The sequence below is a fragment of the Hoplias malabaricus genome, unplaced genomic scaffold (genome assembly GCF_029633855.1).
Source record: "Hoplias malabaricus isolate fHopMal1 unplaced genomic scaffold, fHopMal1.hap1 scaffold_40, whole genome shotgun sequence".
NCBI lineage: Eukaryota > Metazoa > Chordata > Actinopteri > Characiformes > Erythrinidae > Hoplias > Hoplias malabaricus.
Window position 1 is genome coordinate 111,996 of NW_027100978.1, and position 20,075 is coordinate 132,070.

The following is a 20,075-nucleotide window of genomic DNA, read 5'->3' on the forward strand; positions in this document are numbered from 1 at the left end:
CTCACTCCTAACTCTGAAACCAACACTGAGACAAGCCGACAGACCCAACCCAAACGGCAAACTCACAAATCAGAGTTAAGAGCTGAATCCAAAGAGAAGTTCAGTTCAATGCGGATTCAAGCTTTGACGAATGAATGAGTGAATGAATCTGAACATGAACCAGGAGCTCAGAAATATACTGAATCAGGAGATGAATCAGGAGAAACTGATTCAGTAAGAAAACGAATCAGGTAGTGATCCAGTGAGCCTGAGTCAGCACCTCTTTGAGCTGAACTAAACTGGTTTAGCAACATGCACCATGAGCTGCACGTACAGCAGATGGAGAAAGTTTCCGTGAAGTAGATTGTGCTGACCGCAGAACTGAGCAGGGGACTTTTTTTTTTTACGTAGAATTGCACAAAAATGTCCCCAGCCTCATATTTTGAAATGTCCTAAATAAATAAATAAAAACAAATGTGTGATGCAATAACCACACAATCCGCAATCATAGCACAGGCCTTGGAGACGATCTTAACACCATCTTATCTAGGTACATCTTATACATCATACGCCAAACAGTTTATATTGAGCAGATATTTTTTTGAGTTTCTAAACATCCTCTCAGCAAAGGTCCAGATGAACCTACCCTTCTGGAGAAGTTACATAGTGCAGTTTCTGCAGCACTGAACCTGAAGTAGCAATGACAGAAGCTCTGTTCTCACTATTACAGATCAGCTTTACCCACTTCTCGTCCCAGGGCTGTGTCTAAAGTGTCATTAGCTTACCCTCATGAAGGCCTGATGCGTGCTGCACGTCAGTACATCGTGCTTGGCCTTGACTCGACCCGCTGTGATGTTGGACGTCCCGTTTCCTGGGAAATAGAAGCGAGCTGGGAAGGTCTCTTTGTGTTTGACGTCAGCGGTGAGGTTGTAATTCAGCTCTGAGAAAGAAAGGACAGAAAGAAGTGAGGAGAAGTAAACAGTATCAGCTTGCATCTCTTTTTTTTTTTTTTTTTTTTTACATTTTTTGTAACATGAAATGACCAAAAACGGCCATTTAGACGTGATTAGAAAGGCTCCAAATCCTTAGGAAAACAACGCATTATCAGTGATTTTTGTTCAAAGTTAAGAAACAGGGCTAAGAAGAGATAAAAAAAAAAACATCTCAGTTGAGTGCGTGAGTTGAGCCTAGTGGCGTACTCCACATTTCCCTTTGTTTACCCACAGAGCTGGAGGTTATCGAGACCAGGCCTTGACTCTCAGGGGGTTACTGTAACCGTTACAGTGAGGGTGGGATGTGGAGTGGAGATAACAGGCCCAGGGGGCACTGCCTTATCCTTTCTAGAAAACCCTGATAAGATGTATCCTGTAGGGGGAATCCCTTCTCACATACAGTAATGGTTCATATTCGCCCCCACACCACTTAAGCTGCACTTTAACCCTTTCAGCACACTCACAAATGCAGACTAATTCTGGGGCAGTACTTTTTTACCAGTAGAAACCAGCAGAGACCCTGAGTGTAGATACTAAACTTTTAATATATTTGTGTTTAGAAGAAGACAAAGGGTGTTTGGGAGTGATTCGATTTTGGTGTTTGGTATTTTTACAAATATGGATTAAACTACATAATAATGCTAACAAATAACTTATAAGCAGGGCTGTGTAGTAATGCAGGTGTGTAGGAGTAAGGGAAGGAGGTTTTATTACAATAACTTAAAGGAAACTAGACAAAGGGACACTGCACAAAAGGGCAAAACACAGAAGCTAAGGAACTAAACAAAAGGGCTAAATACAGAGGCTAAGGAGCTAAACACAAAAGACTAGGCTAAACTATAAACAGAGCTAAACACTAAACAAGGCTCAATGCTAAATGCTAAAAACAGCTAAATGCTAAACAAGAAAGCTAGACACAAAGCAAGACTAAACACAATGCAAGGCTAAACCACTGAACAAGGCTAAACCACTGAACAAGGCTAAACCACTGAACAAGGCTAAACCACTGAACAAGGCTAAACCACTGAACAAGGCTAAACCACTGAACAAGGCTTAACCACTGAACAAGGCTTAACCACTGAACAAGGCTTAACCACTGAACAAGGCTTAACCACTGAAGAAGGCTAAACCACTGAAGAAGGCTAAAGAACATCAAGCAAGCAAACATACACACAGTGACCCACAAACAGGAAACACTGACAAGGACTATATAAAGACAACACCAACAAGAAACACATGGGTACTAAATAAGACACATAACACTAGAAACACAAGGGAAGGGTATCACATGACCAGGGAACAATCAGGAAGTAGACACAAGACAGGGGTAAACAGTCACATGACAAGGGGAGCACAGAACAGAAACAATACAAAACAGAACACAAAACAGCACGTTACAGGCTGAACAATTTGTAGAAATTTGAAGAGGACCACTACAGAAATAAGCCTTCACAACTTTACTGCGTTTTATTCCTCAATGATTTAAAGTGTATAATGACTGCTGTGCTGTTTGTTTTTAAATCATTAAACATTCAGTCGATCAATCAATGCCCCAGTGATATTAGAGTGAAGCCCCAGTATCCACAGCTGCAGCTTTTTAAAAAAAAACGATGAATATCTCAGTATTACTTTACGGTTTAAAAAAGACAAAATATGAAACAGTTTGTCATCTTTGGAAGTGGTTGTTTGTTGTGTGATGTATCACTGTGGCTAAGACAGAGATGGAGATATGACTAATAATGTGTCTTTACCCTGTACCTCTGTGGTTTCATTTGAGGCTTTGATAAGCCTCAGAAAATAACAAAATATCGATAAATAAAGAATAATCTGAAAATAATACTGTTCTAGTCTGTATTTAATTCTAACATGACAGTTTCAAATCTGTGATCCGTGTCTAGAATGAAATACAGAATTCAGTACTTAGAGTCACATTGTTGTCCTAGTAGAATTGTCTAGAAGATGAATGAAGGAAATAGATGAGTAAATGAATAGTGGTTGTGCTCAAATCACACTTTTCTAGACTCCCAAAATGCCTCAGATTCTTTGGAACATTTACACCACAAATGTGCAGCATCCATCTGGACCATAAACATCAAATCTTAGCATTCATTCTCTAAAGAAGTCCATGTTTCCCACAAATCCCACCATTCAACACCAAAATCCAATGTTCTCTAAGAAACATCACCACTGCTGAACAGACACATTGTTTTTTCTTTTTTTGGTCTTTTGCCTCTGGATTTCCACCTTTTCATGTTCATGTGCTTGGCCTCGGTTTGTATTTTTCGTTTTTAAGTCTAGAATTCTTAAGTCTGTCTCTAGCCTTTTCTTATGTGAAGTAAGTTAACAGCAGAAACCATGTGCATTTCTATGGATTTTTCAATAATACTGTGGATCGCATCCCCTCCCTGGACAAAAGTTTGGGAACATGATTAAAACTGTGAAACAATATTCAATAATATAATGTAAGGGGAATATTCTAGAACAGTGAAAATGCAATAAGAGACTTCTAGAAGAGTCCGAATTGAAGGAGAATATTGTGGAACAGTTTGAAAGAACAGAGAATGTTCTAGAAGCTTGTGAATGAATGGAGAACAATCTTAAAGAGTGTGAATTGAAGGAGAACATTGTAGAACAGTTTGAAAGAACAGAGAATGTTCTAGAAGCTTGTGAATGAATGGGGAACAATCTTAAAGAATGTGAACGGAGGAGAATATTGTAGACGTGTGAATGGAGAGTATTCCAGTACAGTGCAAATATGGGAAGATCGTTCTAGAACCATGAGGGAGAGAAACGGAGAGAGGTCGTTGAACCGGATTGCAGGGGCAATGGAGGGAGAAGATTTTAGAATGGTGTGAATGGTGAAAGAACATTCCAGAAGAATGGACACACTATGTGAGAACTTTCAGAAACAGGGTAAAAAGAGGGAGACCTTTTAGAATAAAAGTAGGTGAAATGAGAACTTCCCAAAATACTGTAAATTGTGGAAGACTCTAGAACATTTTATAATCGATGGAGATGTTTGTAAAACTATCCAAAAACTACAAACTGATTGTTTTAGAAGCGGATATTTACCGATCTGTCCAGGAATACGTTTGCCCTGGACCCTGAAGCACACCTTGACGTTCACACACACTGCAGGAAGTCCGTTCTCTGAGCACGAGGACACTGACCGGTTCACACTGGCCGGCAGCAGCATGGACGCTTCCACCATCACCACTGGACGAGTCCTGGGGAGGACAGTTAAAGACAGTTTACAGTAACAGTCACTAAAGGTTTTGTTTGAAGGTATGTACATGCTCCCATTAAAAGGCTAGGGGTTCTGTTAGATTTCATTTTCAAAAAGCTGTGACTTCTACAGAATGCAACTACCCTTGCCCTCGGGGTGTGTAGGACAGCTCACCTCTCTCCCACATCTCTGCTCAGGGTGTTAACCAGCACAGGCGTCTGACACCTGAAAGATCTAGGCAGTTTTCATTCCACCCCACCCATGAGGTTTAGCAGCTTTGCATCAGCAGTGCATTAGTTTGTAAAAAAGCATTCTTAGAGGAAGCACATGCTCGCCCCCACCTTCCTGAGGCAGGTGGCAGTGTGTGAGAGCAGAGCAGGGTCTTCTGCAAAACTGTATTATATATATATCTTATAATATATATTACAATAATTTCAGAAAGAACGAAACAATAGAAATGCTCCAAAATTACTTCAAATAAAATCTTCTTACATTGACTTCCATTAAGAATTATGAAGGTACTTCCACCTTTTCAGTACTGTTCAGAAGTCTTAGACAACTAAGATAATTGTATAAATTTAAACTAATGCCTTCTCAGGTTATGTATAATCACAGTAACAAAAAAATAATAATATAAAACAAATAAGAAATATAAGAATTTATTTTTCTATAAAGTAGTGGGTGAGAGTGAGTTTGAAGAACAGTGTTTTGTTCAGATTCTCCTTGATTTGCATGAATTTGTTAAATCCACAGCACACATTATTTAAAATCATTATTTAGTCATCGTTAAAACTAGGTACTGGATGATCACCTCAAATAATACACACTCCACGAGGAGAGATTTGGACAAAGTTAAACACATTCACACACAGAGGATCACACTGGAGGAATGTGACTGGGTTTATTCTAATGTTGGGCATAATTAGTTGTGTGTTTGTTTGTTTGTTTAGCAAATAATCACTCATTGCTCCAATAAATAGCTTTTAAAATCTCATAAAAACGTTAGCACAGTACTGTGTATATATTGCAGAATTTTCTAATAAAAAAAAGTAAAACTAAAAGTGTAAAAGTGCTGATTGTTGATGAGTTTCTCCCTGAAATCCCATGATGAATTCAGTTGTGTAAAACTGAAGATGCTCATATTATATATAATGCTTTTGATAAACCTATTGAACGCTGTGCGCCCACACATTTAACGGACAGTGTAGCTTATGGTAACTGTTCACAATGGGTGGGAGATATGGGAGGAATGGGAGATAACACGATAAAAAAGGTGTGGGGAATTTAAATGTAAAAGTTCTACCGTTCCTGTATTTATTGGAACTTGTTGACTTGTCTTGAAAAGTCTTGGAACTGTTTGTCTTTTCCTGGCCATGAGATGTTATTGCAGTAGGGGATGAGTCTCAGCCCTGACTCCTGTATCTCGCGAGGTCTTAGTTCATTAGTCTCTGAACTCTAATCCTGTTTCTACTGGTGAGACTGTGCCTCTCTGATAGATATTAGATGATAAATCACTTCTATAATTGGCCTTGGTTTAGAGCAACCGCTAAATGCAGTAAACTTACATATATATATATGTAAAAAAACACCCAATCTGTGGCCTCAGAAGGGTGTGATTATCTGGCCCAAAGGTCTTGGATTAGTTTGGAAATGAACTGCACTGACTTTTGAAAGACCATAGCATCAGCTTCTCCAGTTCCACGTATCTGTCCTCATCAGGGCGTTATCTTCTCATTTCTACTTGCTTTTACCCTCTCAGCAGTTTCTAAACACTTTGAACACTGAAGGGGAGTTTCAGACTCGAATATAATGACACTAAAAGTGAGACTGATTTTCAGTGTTCAACTTCCATTGGATCTAAAAAAAACTGGTCTTTTTTCTGGTTGATCAGAAATAACTAATAGATGACGAATTAAAAACTGTTTTAATAATCCACGCATAAAAACACCATCATCAAGTCGTGTTACTGTGAAAAAACTGTTCTCACCGGAGCACCACTGCAGCGTCAGACAGAAACGCTCCCACTGCCACATCTGAAAAAGAGGAGATTACAGTCAAACTGATTACATCTGCCTCATAATAAACACTTGCCCTTATATTGTCAAGTGTCTTCATGTAACTTTACAGTTTATATCCTCTGACTGAGCTCCTACACAGCTTTAATGTTACGCTACAAATCTAACGTCAGGAGTCAATATTTTCACTGATAAATTAATCTGATAGATGATATTTTTATATATTCTCCTCTAATGTAATTCTCAACTTAAAGGTAATTAGCAGACACAGACGAACCTAGAAATAAAAATTTAGATATGTGAGCTGTGCCCACAATGATTCTAAGAAAGCTGTAGAACAAGAATATCCAGGACCCATCACATTTCAAATCCTGGACCAAACCATGCAGCAGATTATTCATGTGAAAATACTTTACAGTGAATCATCAACTTCTTCCTCACACACTTTTGAGATATTACAATATCACAATATAATGAATGCATATAAAAAACTAATTCACATATCTAAAGCATTTAATTGCAATGTGTATGAATTTTTATAATGCAATGTTCTAAAAAATGTGTCTCTAATTAAAAATACAAACTGATAAAAAGGAGCTAAAGACCACTGCAAGTGAAAGGTTCTGTTTAATTTAAATATTAGAAACAAAATCATTTTAGAACCAAAAAAAACATGATATTAATTTTGTCCTGAACATCTCCCATTGTCTGAAGTAAATAAAGCCATGATGATGCTGATGACAACTTATTATCTGTGCATTGGAGTCCACCTTAAATTCTGTTTTCCACCTTTGAGTGTGATGCTCGTGCATTTTTCATGTTTTGTTCATGGGTGTGAAGCAGGTGCAGATGTGAGTTGATAAAGTTTGCACATGAGCAGGAAATCCTGTCTCAGATAAAGTGCTAAAAACAACACAGAGGGCCACACTCCAGCCATGGACCACTCTCGTTCATAGCTGGGGGCAGCCGTGGCTCGGTGGTTAGGGAACTGAGCGTGTGACCGGAAGGTTGTTGGTTCGATACCCAGAGCTGGCAGATCATGACTGAAGTGCCCTTGAGCTAGGCACTTAACCCCCAAAGGCCCACCGCTCTGGGCTCTGCCCCCTAGTGTCACTAGTGTGAATTAGTGTTTCACTGCACGGATTGGGATAAATGCAGAGAACCAATTCCTCTGTGTGCAAGCACCGTGGTGAATTAAGTGATTATTTTTCTAATCATACGCACTCATATGTCCAAATGTTTGAAAACACCATTAATAATGAGTGAACTCAGCTACTTTGGGGCAACTGCACATGATCCTAAGGACACTAAAAATGTAGAAACATTCTAGTATGAGTTAGAGTGGTGTTTGTGATCCAGAACTAATCTTCCATCATCAATACTACACATTAATGTCATCCAACGCCTCACAGCTGACTCAAAATCAAGTCTAAAACATTCCCAGGACTAAAATATAAAACTTAAGCAATGTAGGAAAATCTCTATTATTACCACTGAACAAGCAGGGCTCCTTAAACTTTTGGCCAAACAGTGGTTTACTGTATTCAGATTTAAAGGGAATACAGAGTTCTGCATTAATGCACCAGTAAAAAAGAGGAAAGCTTGTAGTTGTGCATAGTGATGGAGTCGGGTGTGTTACCTGGGTAACCGTTGTGATCAACATCCACGCCTCCTGATACAGACTGGCCGAACATTTGGAAACTGTTTCCTGACAGAGAGCTTGTAATCCTCTGCACACAGAGACAGACGGACACACACACAAACACCCCCCCACACACACACACACACCCTTTATAAGCCACAATGAGTCCCTTTTTCTGCAGTTGGTCAAAATAAACCACACATTTTCTAACAGACGGAAATAAAAATAGCACATCTGTTTCTGTCTCAGTATCGAAACACTCACAGAGAGCGCACACACACCTATATCACTCTTAGAGAGACCACACCCACTCCTATACCACCCTTACATAAACCACACCCACTCCTATATCACTCTTACACAGACCACACCCACTCCTACATCACTCTTACAGAGACCACACCCACTCCTACATCACTCTTACAGATCGCACACACACTCCTATATCACTCTTATAGAGACCACACCCACTCATATAACACTCTTACAGAGACCACACCCACTCCTACATCACTCTTACAGAGACCACACCCACTCCTATATCACTCTTACAGAGCGCACACACACTCCTATATCACTCTTACAGAGACCACACCCACTCCTATAACACTCTTACAGAGACCACACCCACTCCTACATCACTCTTACAGAGACCACACCCACTCCTATATCACTCTTACAGAGAACACACCCACTCCTACATCACTCTTACAGAGCGCACACACACACCTATATCACTCTTACAGAGCGCACACCCACTCCTACATCACTCTTACAGAGCGCACACACACACCTATATCACTCTTACAGAGCGCACACCCACTCCTACATCACTCTTACAGAGACCACACACACTCCTACATCACTCTTACAGAGACCACACCCACTCCTATATCACTCTTACAGAGACCACACCCACTCCTACATCACTCTTACAGAGCGCACACACACATCTACATCACTCTTACAGAGACCACACCCACTCCTACATCACTCTTACAAAGACCACACCCACTCCTACATCACTCTTACAGAGACCACACCCACTCCTATATCACTCTTACAGAGCGCACACACACTCCTACATCACTCTTACAAAGACCACACCCACTCCTATAACACTCTTACAGAGACCACACCCACTCCTACATCACTCTTACAGAGCGCGCACACACTCCTACATCACTCTTACAGAGACCACACCCACTCCTAAATCACTCTTACAGAGCGCACACACACTCCTATATCACTCTTACAGAGACCACACCCACTCCTATAACACTCTTACAGAGACCACACCCACTCCTATAACACTCTTACAGAGACCACACACACTCCTACATCACTCTTACAGAGCGCACACACACTCCTACATCACTCTTACAGAGCGCACACCCACTCCTATATCACTCTTACAGAGACCACACCCACACCTATATCACTCTTACAGAGGCCACACCCACTCCTATACCATTCTTACAGAGACCACAGCCACTCCTATATCACTCTTACAGAGACCACAGCCACTCCTATATCACTCTTACAGAGACCACACCCACTCCTACATCATTCTTACAGAGCGCACACCCACTCCTATATCACTCTTACAGAGACCACAGCCACTCCTATATCACTCTTACAGAGACCACACCCACCCCTATACCACTCTTTCAGAGACCACACCCACTCCTATATCACTCTTACAGTGTGCTCCCTCTCTCACAGCCACTCCACTGCTCATTTGTCTGGACTGTGGGAGTGAACCAGAGCACCCAGAGGAAACCCACACAGACACAGGAAGAACTGCCCACACTCCCAGACATTGACTTGGTGCTGGAGTTAATTTTTCTAAGAACACCAACAGCTATCCTCCAAAGAACTAATATTTAGACCTTCACAGTTTCTCCGTGGTCCAGTTTGGGTGTTTAAGTGCAAATGTTTTTGTGTCAGTGTGGGCATCTCTCTAGCTCCACATCCTTTCAGACCCACAGCGATGTACTGATCATCTCACAGTGCCAGGACAGACACAGACAGCTGTGGCTATGTTCAGGTCCGAAGTGAGATCTTGATTTTCTGTTCTCTCTAAGAGTTTTTGAGCAGCAGGTTTCTCTTCCTTTTTAGGTGAATATATGTTACACAAAGGAGTGGTCTGTGTTTTGGTTGTGTCCTGAGCAGTGTTAGGAGAGTGAAAAAGAGGGAACTGCTTCAGGAAATTGCTGCAATTCATCTAGACACTTTCTTCTGACTGTCTCCATGACAGAGACAGAGAGAGAGAGACAGAGAGAGAGAGAGAGAGAGAGAGAGAGAGAGAGAGAGAGCTGGAACAATGGGATTACTGTAACAGGATGGGGACTGGGTGTAATGGGATGTGGAGTGAAGGGAAGAGAAAGACAAAGGAGGGGAGGGAGAGGAAGAGAGAAAGAGAAAGACAGATGGAGAAGGAGGGAGAGGACGAGATAGTGAAAAGAAGAGAAGAGATAGTGAAAAGAAGGGAAGAGAAGATGAAGAGATAGTGAAGAGAAGAGAGAAGAGAAGAGATAGAGAAGAGAAGAGAAGAGATAGAGAAGAGAAGAGAAGAGAAGAGAAGAGAAGGGATAGTGAAGAGAAGAGAAGAGAAGAGATGAGAAGAGATAGTGAAGAGAAAAGAAGAGAAGAGAAGAGAAGAGAAGAGAAGAGAAGAGAAGAGAAGAGTAGAGTAGAGTAGAGAAGAGAAGAGAGAGAAACCTGCTCTCTCCACCTCCTCCACGGTACTGATATGCACAGCAGATGATGGGAGTACCTGAGAGAACCTGGATGCTATGCCACTCTTCCTCCCATTGTAGATATAAATGGCCCCTCTCAGGTCGTCCTCCTGGGGGGCTCCGATGGCTACGTCTGGAACACAAACAGTGCCCCACAGGCGTTAACAACCAAACAACAGGGTTTGTGTGTAAATGTCAGCACAGTAGCCCTCACTCCCTCTGAAGGTGTGTAGGCGTCACCTGGGGTCAAAGCAAAGAAGTGCCGAACTGAAAAGAGGTGGTAACAAATTGAACTAAGAATAAACCAGAATAAACACTAGATCTGCTTTTCAGAGGTGTGGGTGGCTCTGTGACCTTAAGGGCTTCAGATATAAAGCAGAGTTAGGTTGTTCACTGATTAAAAAAGCTATTTTTATTGGTTTGAAAACTGAAAATAACCAGCAAATGATTACTGTTTTGTTTGTTATTCTTGTAACGTAGTGCTGTGTACCCTTGAACCTTGCTGTTTGAGCTGTATTGCAAACTTCAGCTCGCTAATTTGCTAATAATAGGCCATTAATATTGATAGCAGTGTCATTTCTTGCTTCAGATTTCATTCTCTGTAGTTCTGTAGTTTGCCAAACTAAACTGGCCTGTCCCTTCATGGTGCTACGGCGTATGAAGCGTGCCCTGTGTCTCTGACCTGGTCGGTTTAGAAAGAATGGACTTCCGGGAATTGGCTCTAACTTTCCCACAGTGAGATACCAAACAAATGTTAAAAGAAACAGGAAATGGTTCTGGATTCGTAATCATCAGATAAATGTGCTCAGGGAAATGGGACGCAGCACAACCCACGTTACAATATGTTCTTCCACACACTTAGTGCAATTACATATTTCCACCAGAGAGGTCACCATTCCTTAAGACTTGCTGAACTTACACAGTGCGGCTAGAATAATAGCACCCTGCAGGTCAGGTAAACTCTGCAGCTTGATCACAAGACTTCACCAGACTTCGATAGGTGTGAGTGTGTGAGTGAATGTGTGAGTGTGTGTCACCCTGTGAAGGACTGGCTCCTCCTCCAGGGTGTTTTCCTGCCTTGTGCCCAGTGATTCTGGGTAGGCTCTGGACCCACCGAGACCCTGAGCTGGATAAGGGTTACAGATAATGAATGAATGAATGAATGTATAGCAGATATAAACTGACACCAAAATCAGAGATACAGTGGAACCTCTACTAACAAACTCTCCAAGATACGAACCGGGCATTTGAATATTTTTTGCCTCCACCAATGAACCACGACTCTTGAAACGAACCCGAGCCTCCTCCGAGCCGGCGTCTGGAAATGTCCACTGACCCCAATAGGCGAGTCTCCCAGCGCCCAGACTTGAATGAGCTTTTAAGATTAGCAAATTGTAGCTTTAGCAATTTAGCATTAGTGTAAATAGCAGACATCGAAATTCGTGCTAAGTTAAGCCATATCTACTCTTTGTCTCCCCACATTCACCACCTACTCTCCGTTATTCCACCCCCCCCACCTCCCGTCATACAGCCAGTGCCTGTGTTACTCCTCCAGCCAGTCGTCACGTCTTCAAGGTAGCGATGTGTAACCACTTACAACTTTATTATTTCTTTTTTATTACTGTTACCACTGTATTTCTCTTTTATTTTTAGTAACGCTACATGTATTTTTTACTAATTTGAGAGTATTGTAAACATATATCAGTGCAGAAAGGGTGACTCTCGGAGTGGGGGCTGGAACCCATTAATTGCTTTTCCATTATTTTAAATGGGGAAAATTGACTCGAGAAACAAACTTTTCTACTTACGAACCGGGTCACGGAACGGATCAAGTTCATAGGTAGAGGTTCCACTGTACTCCAAATATAATTACATTAGCAACAAGGGACAAGAGTCTTGAAATTGTGACAAATTATGATAAAAGATATAAAATAATTGTGGGTTTATATTTCAGTGCCACATTTTCAAACCTCAGAAGGAAGGAATGTTGTGTACAGTGGAGATATTATGAAAATGCTGCTGTGATCAATGAGGTTCAATTTCTGCCGCACTGTTGAATCCTAACGGCCAAGTCTCCTGTGGTAAATCTAATCCCACCTCATTTCTGTCGACTAACCACCACAGGACTGGTTTGAACTCGGTATGAACCTGACCCTGACTCTAACTGTGTGACTGTAACTGTGAGCTTCAGATATTTACACAATGGGAAAACCAAGCATATGTCAGCAATAAGATCACACAGATATCTTCACCCAAGAGTTTCAGTTAAAGCCACAATGGGGCCCCAGCATCTGTGTGTGTGTGTGTGTGTGTGTGTGTGTGTGTGTGTGTGTGTGATAGAGACCCAGAAAATGGGAGAGAGAGAGAGAGAGAGAGAGAGAGAGAGGGATGGAAAGACAGCTACAGGTGAAAAAAAGTGAGATTGACCATGAGGCAAAAGTAAAGAAAGTAAAGTAAAGACAGAGAGATAGAAGGAACAAAAACAGGGAGGGGGCAGCAGAGACAAAGAAAATGGGTACTGAGTGTGTGTTTAGTGGTTGTTTGGCTGTTTCCTCTAACCACACTGTTCTCACTTCACCACCCCCCAACACACACACACACATCTGTGAACTTCACAACACACCCGTCCCTGTGGAACATACGGTACATAGAAAGAGCTGTGATACATTCCCCACCTCCCAACCCTAGGTGTCTCATCGGCGGAGACGTCTGATACTGGATTATTAGTTTCACTCTGGAGCTACTGTCATGTGCTAAACTTTGGACACTGCCAGTCTATAATCAGAGTGAAGACAGGTGAACAACTCTAACAGAGAATACTCCACTTCTAAGAGTGCACCTTTACTGTTTCATTTACTGGGGAAGATATATATATATAGAGTATAAAACGTCATCAATTGCAAAATGTATGTGTGAATAAAAAAGTGGAGATGCGTGTTCTATGTAGATTTCACTCAGAACCAAACAACCCAGAGACCAGAGAAAACCAGAGAACACAACAGAGTGATTTGCTGAAGTAATTGTGACGTTCCTTCTTAAAGAAAAAGAAACACATCAATAAACACAGTGGGCAACACTGTGGTCAGCAAAAGTTACTCAGGTAATGTCCGTATATCGTACACTACAACGATGAGTGTGCTAACTGCATTAGCATCATAGCTCCAGTACAAAACCATGGAAGAAGTGAATTTCAGATATGATTGGACTCTCACGAACAGCTAGACATAAGGTCACCATGCCCAATGCCAAGTGTCGGATAGAGAATTCAATAAAGCACCCTAGAATTGGGCTGTGGAGCAGTAGAGCTGCGATCCCTGGAGTGAGGAAGCTGCATCCAGCATTTTTTAGGGATGAGTTAGGAGTGGAAAAACTAATCATCCAACATCCACTAATCATCCAACATCCACTAACATTCCAGCAGCAGTCACAGAGGGACAAACTCCCCTCATTTCACTGAGGAAGCAGGTTGTCTGCGATCTTCGACCCCTAGAGTGATACAGTGCAGAACTCCAGAGACAGGGATAGGGACAGTGGAGCCTGCTCTAAAGCCTGCTCTGAGAAGTTGAGATTTACCTGGATAACCGTCGTTGTCGATGTCACCGAGGTCAGTGATGGTCTCTCCGAACCGAGCTGCGTACATATCACTGCCCAGCAGCTGAAACTCTGCCTCCTTCATGTTCGCCTGCAAATGAAAAGACATCATGTTAGTCATTTCCTCTCTTCCCTGCAGTGCTTTGTAGAGCATTTAAAATGTATAGAGAAAATTAGCTTTGTTTTTATTTGCATCTCTTTAGTCATTAGGCTGTTAATGATTTAAGCTGGAATCATTAAGAAATGTACCATTTCAGTAGGGTTTCTGCTTTCTTCACTCACTAAACACTTCCTCTGTATGAAATTAATTACACTGTCTAAAAGAACAAGTCTGTTTTAGTTGCGTAATGTAACTAACAACCGCCTACTTTAACAGGAAAGGCCTTTTGACTGATGTGCCATGGCAGGCAAAGGTCAGCACATCTGTTCTGACTCAAATCAATATAAAACGTAAGACTGGCAGCTCTGTCCACCTTACCATATCAATAAATTAATGAATAACAGATAGACCTTATATTAATCATGAAACCATGACCAGAAGGTTAGTTTTGGATTACATTTATCTATTAAATACTGCATTTTTCCATCATGAAAAGTAGATGTCTCTTTTACTAGTAAATATCTACTACTAAATGTCCTTGCATATGTCTACTAGTATATGTCCTAGTATATGTCCTAGTAAATGTCTACTAGTAAATGTCCTAGTAAATGTCTACTAGTAAATGTCCTAGCAAATGTGTTAGTAAATGTCTACTAGTAAATATCCTAGTAAATGTCTACTAGTACATGTCCTAGTAAATGTCCTAGTAAATGTCTACTAGTACATGTCCTAGTATATGTGTTAGTAAATGTCTACTAGTAAATGTCTTAATAAATGTCTACTAGTACATGTCCTAGTAAATGTCTACTAGTAAACATCCTTGTAAATGAAAAGTAGATGTCTCTTTTACTAGTAAATATCTACTACTAAATGTCCTTGCATATGTCTACTAGTATATGTCTACTAGTAAATGTCTTAATAAATGTCTACTAGTAAACATCCTAGTAAATGTACTAGTATATATCTACTAGTAAATGTCCTAGTAAATGTCCTAGTATATGTCTACTAGTAAATGTCTACTAGTACATGTCCTAGTAAATGTGTTAGTAAATGTCTACTAGTAAATATCCTAGTAAATGTCTGCTAGTAAATGTCCTAGTAAATGTCCTAGTAAATGTCTACTAGTAAATGTCCTAGTAAATGTGTTAGTAAATGTCTACTAGTAAATATCCTAGTAAATGTCTGCTAGTAAATGTCTTGGTAAATGTCCTAGTAAATGTCTACTAGTAAATGTCCTAGTAAATGTGTTAGTAAATGTCTACTATTAAATGTCCTAGTAAATGTCCTAGTATATGTGTTAGTAAATGTCTACTAGTAAATGTCCTAGTAAATGTCCTAGTACATGTGTTAGTAAATGTCTACTAGTAAATGTCCTAGTAAATGTCTACTAGTACATGTCCTAGTAAATGTCCTAGTATATGTGTTAGTAAATGTCTACTAGTAAATGTCCTAGTAAATGTCCTAGTACATGTGTTAGTAAATGTCTACTAGTAAATGTCCTAGTAAATGTCTACTAGTACATGTCCTAGTAAATGTCCTAGTAAATGTCTACTAGTAAATGTCCTAGTAAATGTCCTAGTATATGTGTTAGTAAATGTCTACTAGTAAATGTCCTAGTAAATGTACTAGTAAATGCCTACTAGTACATGTCCTAGTAAATGTCTACTAGTACATGTCCTAGTAAATGTTCTAGTAAATGTGTTAGTAAATGTCTACTAGTAAATGTCCTAGTAAATGTCTACTAGTAAATGTCCTAGTATATGTCTACTAGTAAATGTCCTAGTATATGTCTACTAGTAAATGTCCTAGTAAATGTCTACTAGTACATGTCCTAGTAAATGTCCTAGTAAATGTCTACTAGTACATGTCCTAGTAAATGTCCTAGTAAATGTCTACTAGTAAATGTCCTAGTATATGTGTTAGTAAATGTCTACTAGTAAATGTCCTAGTAAATGTCTACTAGTAAATGTCCTAGTATATGTCTACTAGTAAATGTCCTAGTATATGTCTACTAGTAAATGTCCTAGTATATGTCTACTAGTAAATGTCCTAGTAAATGTCTACTAGTACATGTCCTAGTAAATGTCCTAGTAAATGTCTACTAGTACATGTCCTAGTAAATGTCTACTAGTAAATGTCCTAGTAAATGTCCTAGTAAATGTCTACTAGTACATGTCCTAGTAAATGTCTACTAGTAAATGTCCTAGTAAATGTCTACTAGTAAATATCCTAGTAAATGTCTACTAGTACATGTCCTAGTAAATGTCTACTAGTAAATGTCCTAGTAAATGTCTACTAGTACATGTCCTAGTAAATGTCCTAGGAAATGTCTACTAGTAAATGTCCTAGTAAATGTCCTAGTATATGTGTTAGTAAATGTCTACTAGTAAATGTCCTAGTAAATGTCCTATTATATGTCTACTAGTAAATGTCCTAGTAAATGTCTACTAGTACATGTCCTAGTAAATGTCCTAGTAAATGTCTACTAGTACATGTCCTAGTAAATGTCTACTAGTAAATGTCCTAGTAAATGTCCTAGTAAATGTCTACTAGTACATGTCCTAGTAAATGTCTACTAGTAAATGTCCTAGTAAATGTCTACTAGTAAATATCCTAGTAAATGTCTACTAGTACATGTCCTAGTAAATGTCTACTAGTAAATGTCCTAGTAAATGTCTACTAGTACATGTCCTAGTAAATGTCCTAGGAAATGTCTACTAGTAAATGTCCTAGTAAATGTCCTAGTATATGTGTTAGTAAATGTCTACTAGTAAATGTCCTAGTAAATGTCTACTAGTAAATGTCCTAGTATATGTCTACTAGTAAATGTCCTAGTATATGTCTACTAGTAAATGTCCTAGTAAATGTCTACTAGTAAATGTCCTAGTAAATGTCTACTAGTAAATGTCCTAGTATATGTCTACTAGTAAATGTCCTAGTATATGTCTACTAGTAAATGTCCTAGTAAATGTCTACTAGTACATGTCCTAGTAAATGTCCTAGTAAATGTGTTAGTAAATGTCTACTAGTAAATGTCCTAGTATATGTCTACTAGTAAATGTCCTAGTAAATGTCTACTAGTACATGTCCTAGTAAATGTGTTAGTAAATGTCTACTAGTAAATGTCTTAGTAAATGAAATGCTGATGGTTTTAACATTTTGAGCACATCTTGTCCCCACAAAGAGCTAAAAACACTAACAAAGCAAAAAACACCCACACACATTCACACAATATGGAGCACTCACACGCTGAGGCTTATGAATTAACCAGGACATAATCAGACAATTAGATCATAGCCAAAAATAAACACAAATGGTCTAAACAGAAAATCTGCTCCAATAGAGATTCCAGAAACTCATCCACAATCAAAGGGGCAAACCTTTGATGTGACAGCGCAGTTAAAGATCACCCAGGCCAGAGTAAAACCATCCAGGACAAATATGCTATAATTTGATGGAGCATGTTAATCCTTACATTAAACAGGCTGCATTACTGCAGCATGCATATTAATCACTGGTTATTCAGACCCATTGGGTACCCAAACTTTTGCATTAACCAAATTTGAATCCAAAATATTAAATTATTAAATTTTAATAAATATTAAATTATTAAATATAAAAATAAAAGGCCATAGTGTGTTAAAATGTTCAGAAATGTATCAAACATCATGAGGAATCCAGTGTTGCTACAACATTCCCATTCACTGTAGATTATACTGAGTTCATGGAGGGACTTTTACAGTAGGTTTCTACATTGTCTTGGCACATTATAATGTGTTTCGTGGAATTTCTCTGACATCATAGAAAACAAATTAAGAATCTGCTGCCCACCAATCAGAACCAGACACGTTATGTTAGCTCATGTGGCTAGCTGCAACACCGATACTGCATTCATTTGCATGAAGTTTCTTGATATAGAGCATATCAGACTTCACAGCACAGCAGTCTGTCATGATGCATATCACTAGGGTCTGTAGATCTGAGCTCAGTAAATCTTATTGTGAATCACTGATATGTGTGTGTGTGTGTGTGTGTGTGTGTGTGTGTGTGTGTGTCTGTTTAGTGTACTGCGGTGGGAACCTGTCCATTCTCTGTCTATATATATATATATATATATATATATATATATATATATATATATATATATATGTGTGTGTGTGTGTGTGTGTGTGTGTGTGTGTGTGTGTGTTTAGTTTACTGGGGTGGGAACCTGTCCCTCCTCTCTCAATGTATCTGTGTAACTGTGTTTGTGTGTGTGTGTCTGCGTGTGCCTGCGTGTGCGTGTGTGATGTACTGAAAGCCGTAAACCTCACTTGTCCTTGGTTGATGTAAACGTGAACTCGTCCCTCCTCTCTCACTGTGCTGAACATGGGAGCGCCCACCAGGAGGTCAGAAAGACCATCTGAGTTCAGATCCACCACACACAGACTCGCTCCATAGTAAGAACCCAGCTGTGTAAACAAACAAACACACAAACAAACTGCAAAAATGTACTATTTTTACTATTAGCCCTCATATTTAACCCTTTAGATTCATGGTACATTGTAAACTGTTCACAGATACAGAACAATTTATAGAAGAGACCAGGTTTTTAATAGATATGAAATCATGTCCTTAATAAATTAATAATAAACCCAGACCTTACAAAAAAGTGGGTTTCCTCCAGGTGACTGTCTGTGAGGAGTGTGGTGTGTTCTCTCTGTGTCTGCGTGGGTTTCCTCCGGGCGACTGTCTGTGAGGAGTGTGGTGTGTTCTCCCCGTGTCCGTGTGGGTTTCCTCCGGGTGACTGTCTGTGAGGAGTGTGATGTGTTCTCTCTGTGTCTGCGTGGGTTTCCTCCGGGTGACTGTCTGTGAGGAGTGTGGTGTGTTCTCCCTGTGTCTGTGTGGGTTTCCTCCGGGTGACTGTCTGTGAGGAGTGTGGTGTGTTCTCTCTGTGTCTGCGTGGGTTTCCTCCGGGCGACTGTCTGTGAGGAGTGTGGTGTGTTCTCTCTGTGTCTGCGTGGGTTTCCTCCGGGCGACTGTCTGTGAGGAGTGTGGTGTGTTCTCTCTGTGTCTGCATGGGTTTCCTCCGGGTGACTGTCTGTGAGGAGTGTGGTGTGTTCTCCCTGTGTCTGCGTGGGTTTCCTCCGGGTGACTGTCTGTGAGGAGTGTGGTGTGTTCTCCCTGTGTCTGCGTGGGTTTCCTCCGGGTGCTCCGGTTTCCTCCCACAGTCCAAAAACACAGGTTGGTAGGTGGATTGGCGACTCAAAAGTGACCGTAGGTGTGAGTATGTGAGTGAATGTGTGAGTGTGTGTGTGTGTGTTGCCCTGTGCAGGACTGGCGCCCCCTCCAGGGTGTATTCCCGCCTTGCGCCCAATGATTCCAGGTAGGCTCTGGACCCACCGCGACCCTGAACTGGATAAGTGCTTACAGAGAATGAATGAATGAATGAACCCAGGGTTTATTTTATAGTTATTATTACCTTTACCTTTAATAGTTGTGTTGTAATTTCTCAGAAAAATGAACTCACCTGAGTGCCACTGGTCTCATTAACAATCTGAAGTGTGTTCCCTTCCACCTTGAATATATAAACCTGCACAGAGGAGAGATCACACACACACAGTGATCCACAGATCACACAGAAAAACCTTCTCTTCCACCAAATTCCATACAGATCCGAGCGGATGCTAATGGAAGCTAATTTTCCCGGGACTTTACACGGACATCCTGAGCATGTGCTGCACTGTGTCTCCTCACCTTTCTCAGTAGCTGCAGATGGACTAGCTTTCCCTCCAAAACAACATCACTGA

General features: G+C 40.4%; 1 protein-coding gene across 1 annotated transcript in view; it reads right to left on the reverse strand.

Annotated features, from left to right (window-relative positions):
• itga4 (integrin alpha 4) overlaps positions 1–20,075 on the reverse strand; it is a 49,225-nt gene that overhangs the window by 18,047 nt on the left and 11,103 nt on the right. The window contains exons 8-15 of the mRNA XM_066659015.1: positions 19,796–19,858; positions 18,600–18,737; positions 14,169–14,277; positions 10,634–10,728; positions 7,852–7,942; positions 6,185–6,230; positions 4,044–4,198; positions 765–919 (exon numbers count right to left, since the gene is read on the reverse strand). Coding sequence (XP_066515112.1) covers positions 765–919; positions 4,044–4,198; positions 6,185–6,230; positions 7,852–7,942; positions 10,634–10,728; positions 14,169–14,277; positions 18,600–18,737; positions 19,796–19,858 — 852 coding nt within the window. The remainder of the gene's footprint in view (positions 1–764; positions 920–4,043; positions 4,199–6,184; positions 6,231–7,851; positions 7,943–10,633; positions 10,729–14,168; positions 14,278–18,599; positions 18,738–19,795; positions 19,859–20,075) is intronic.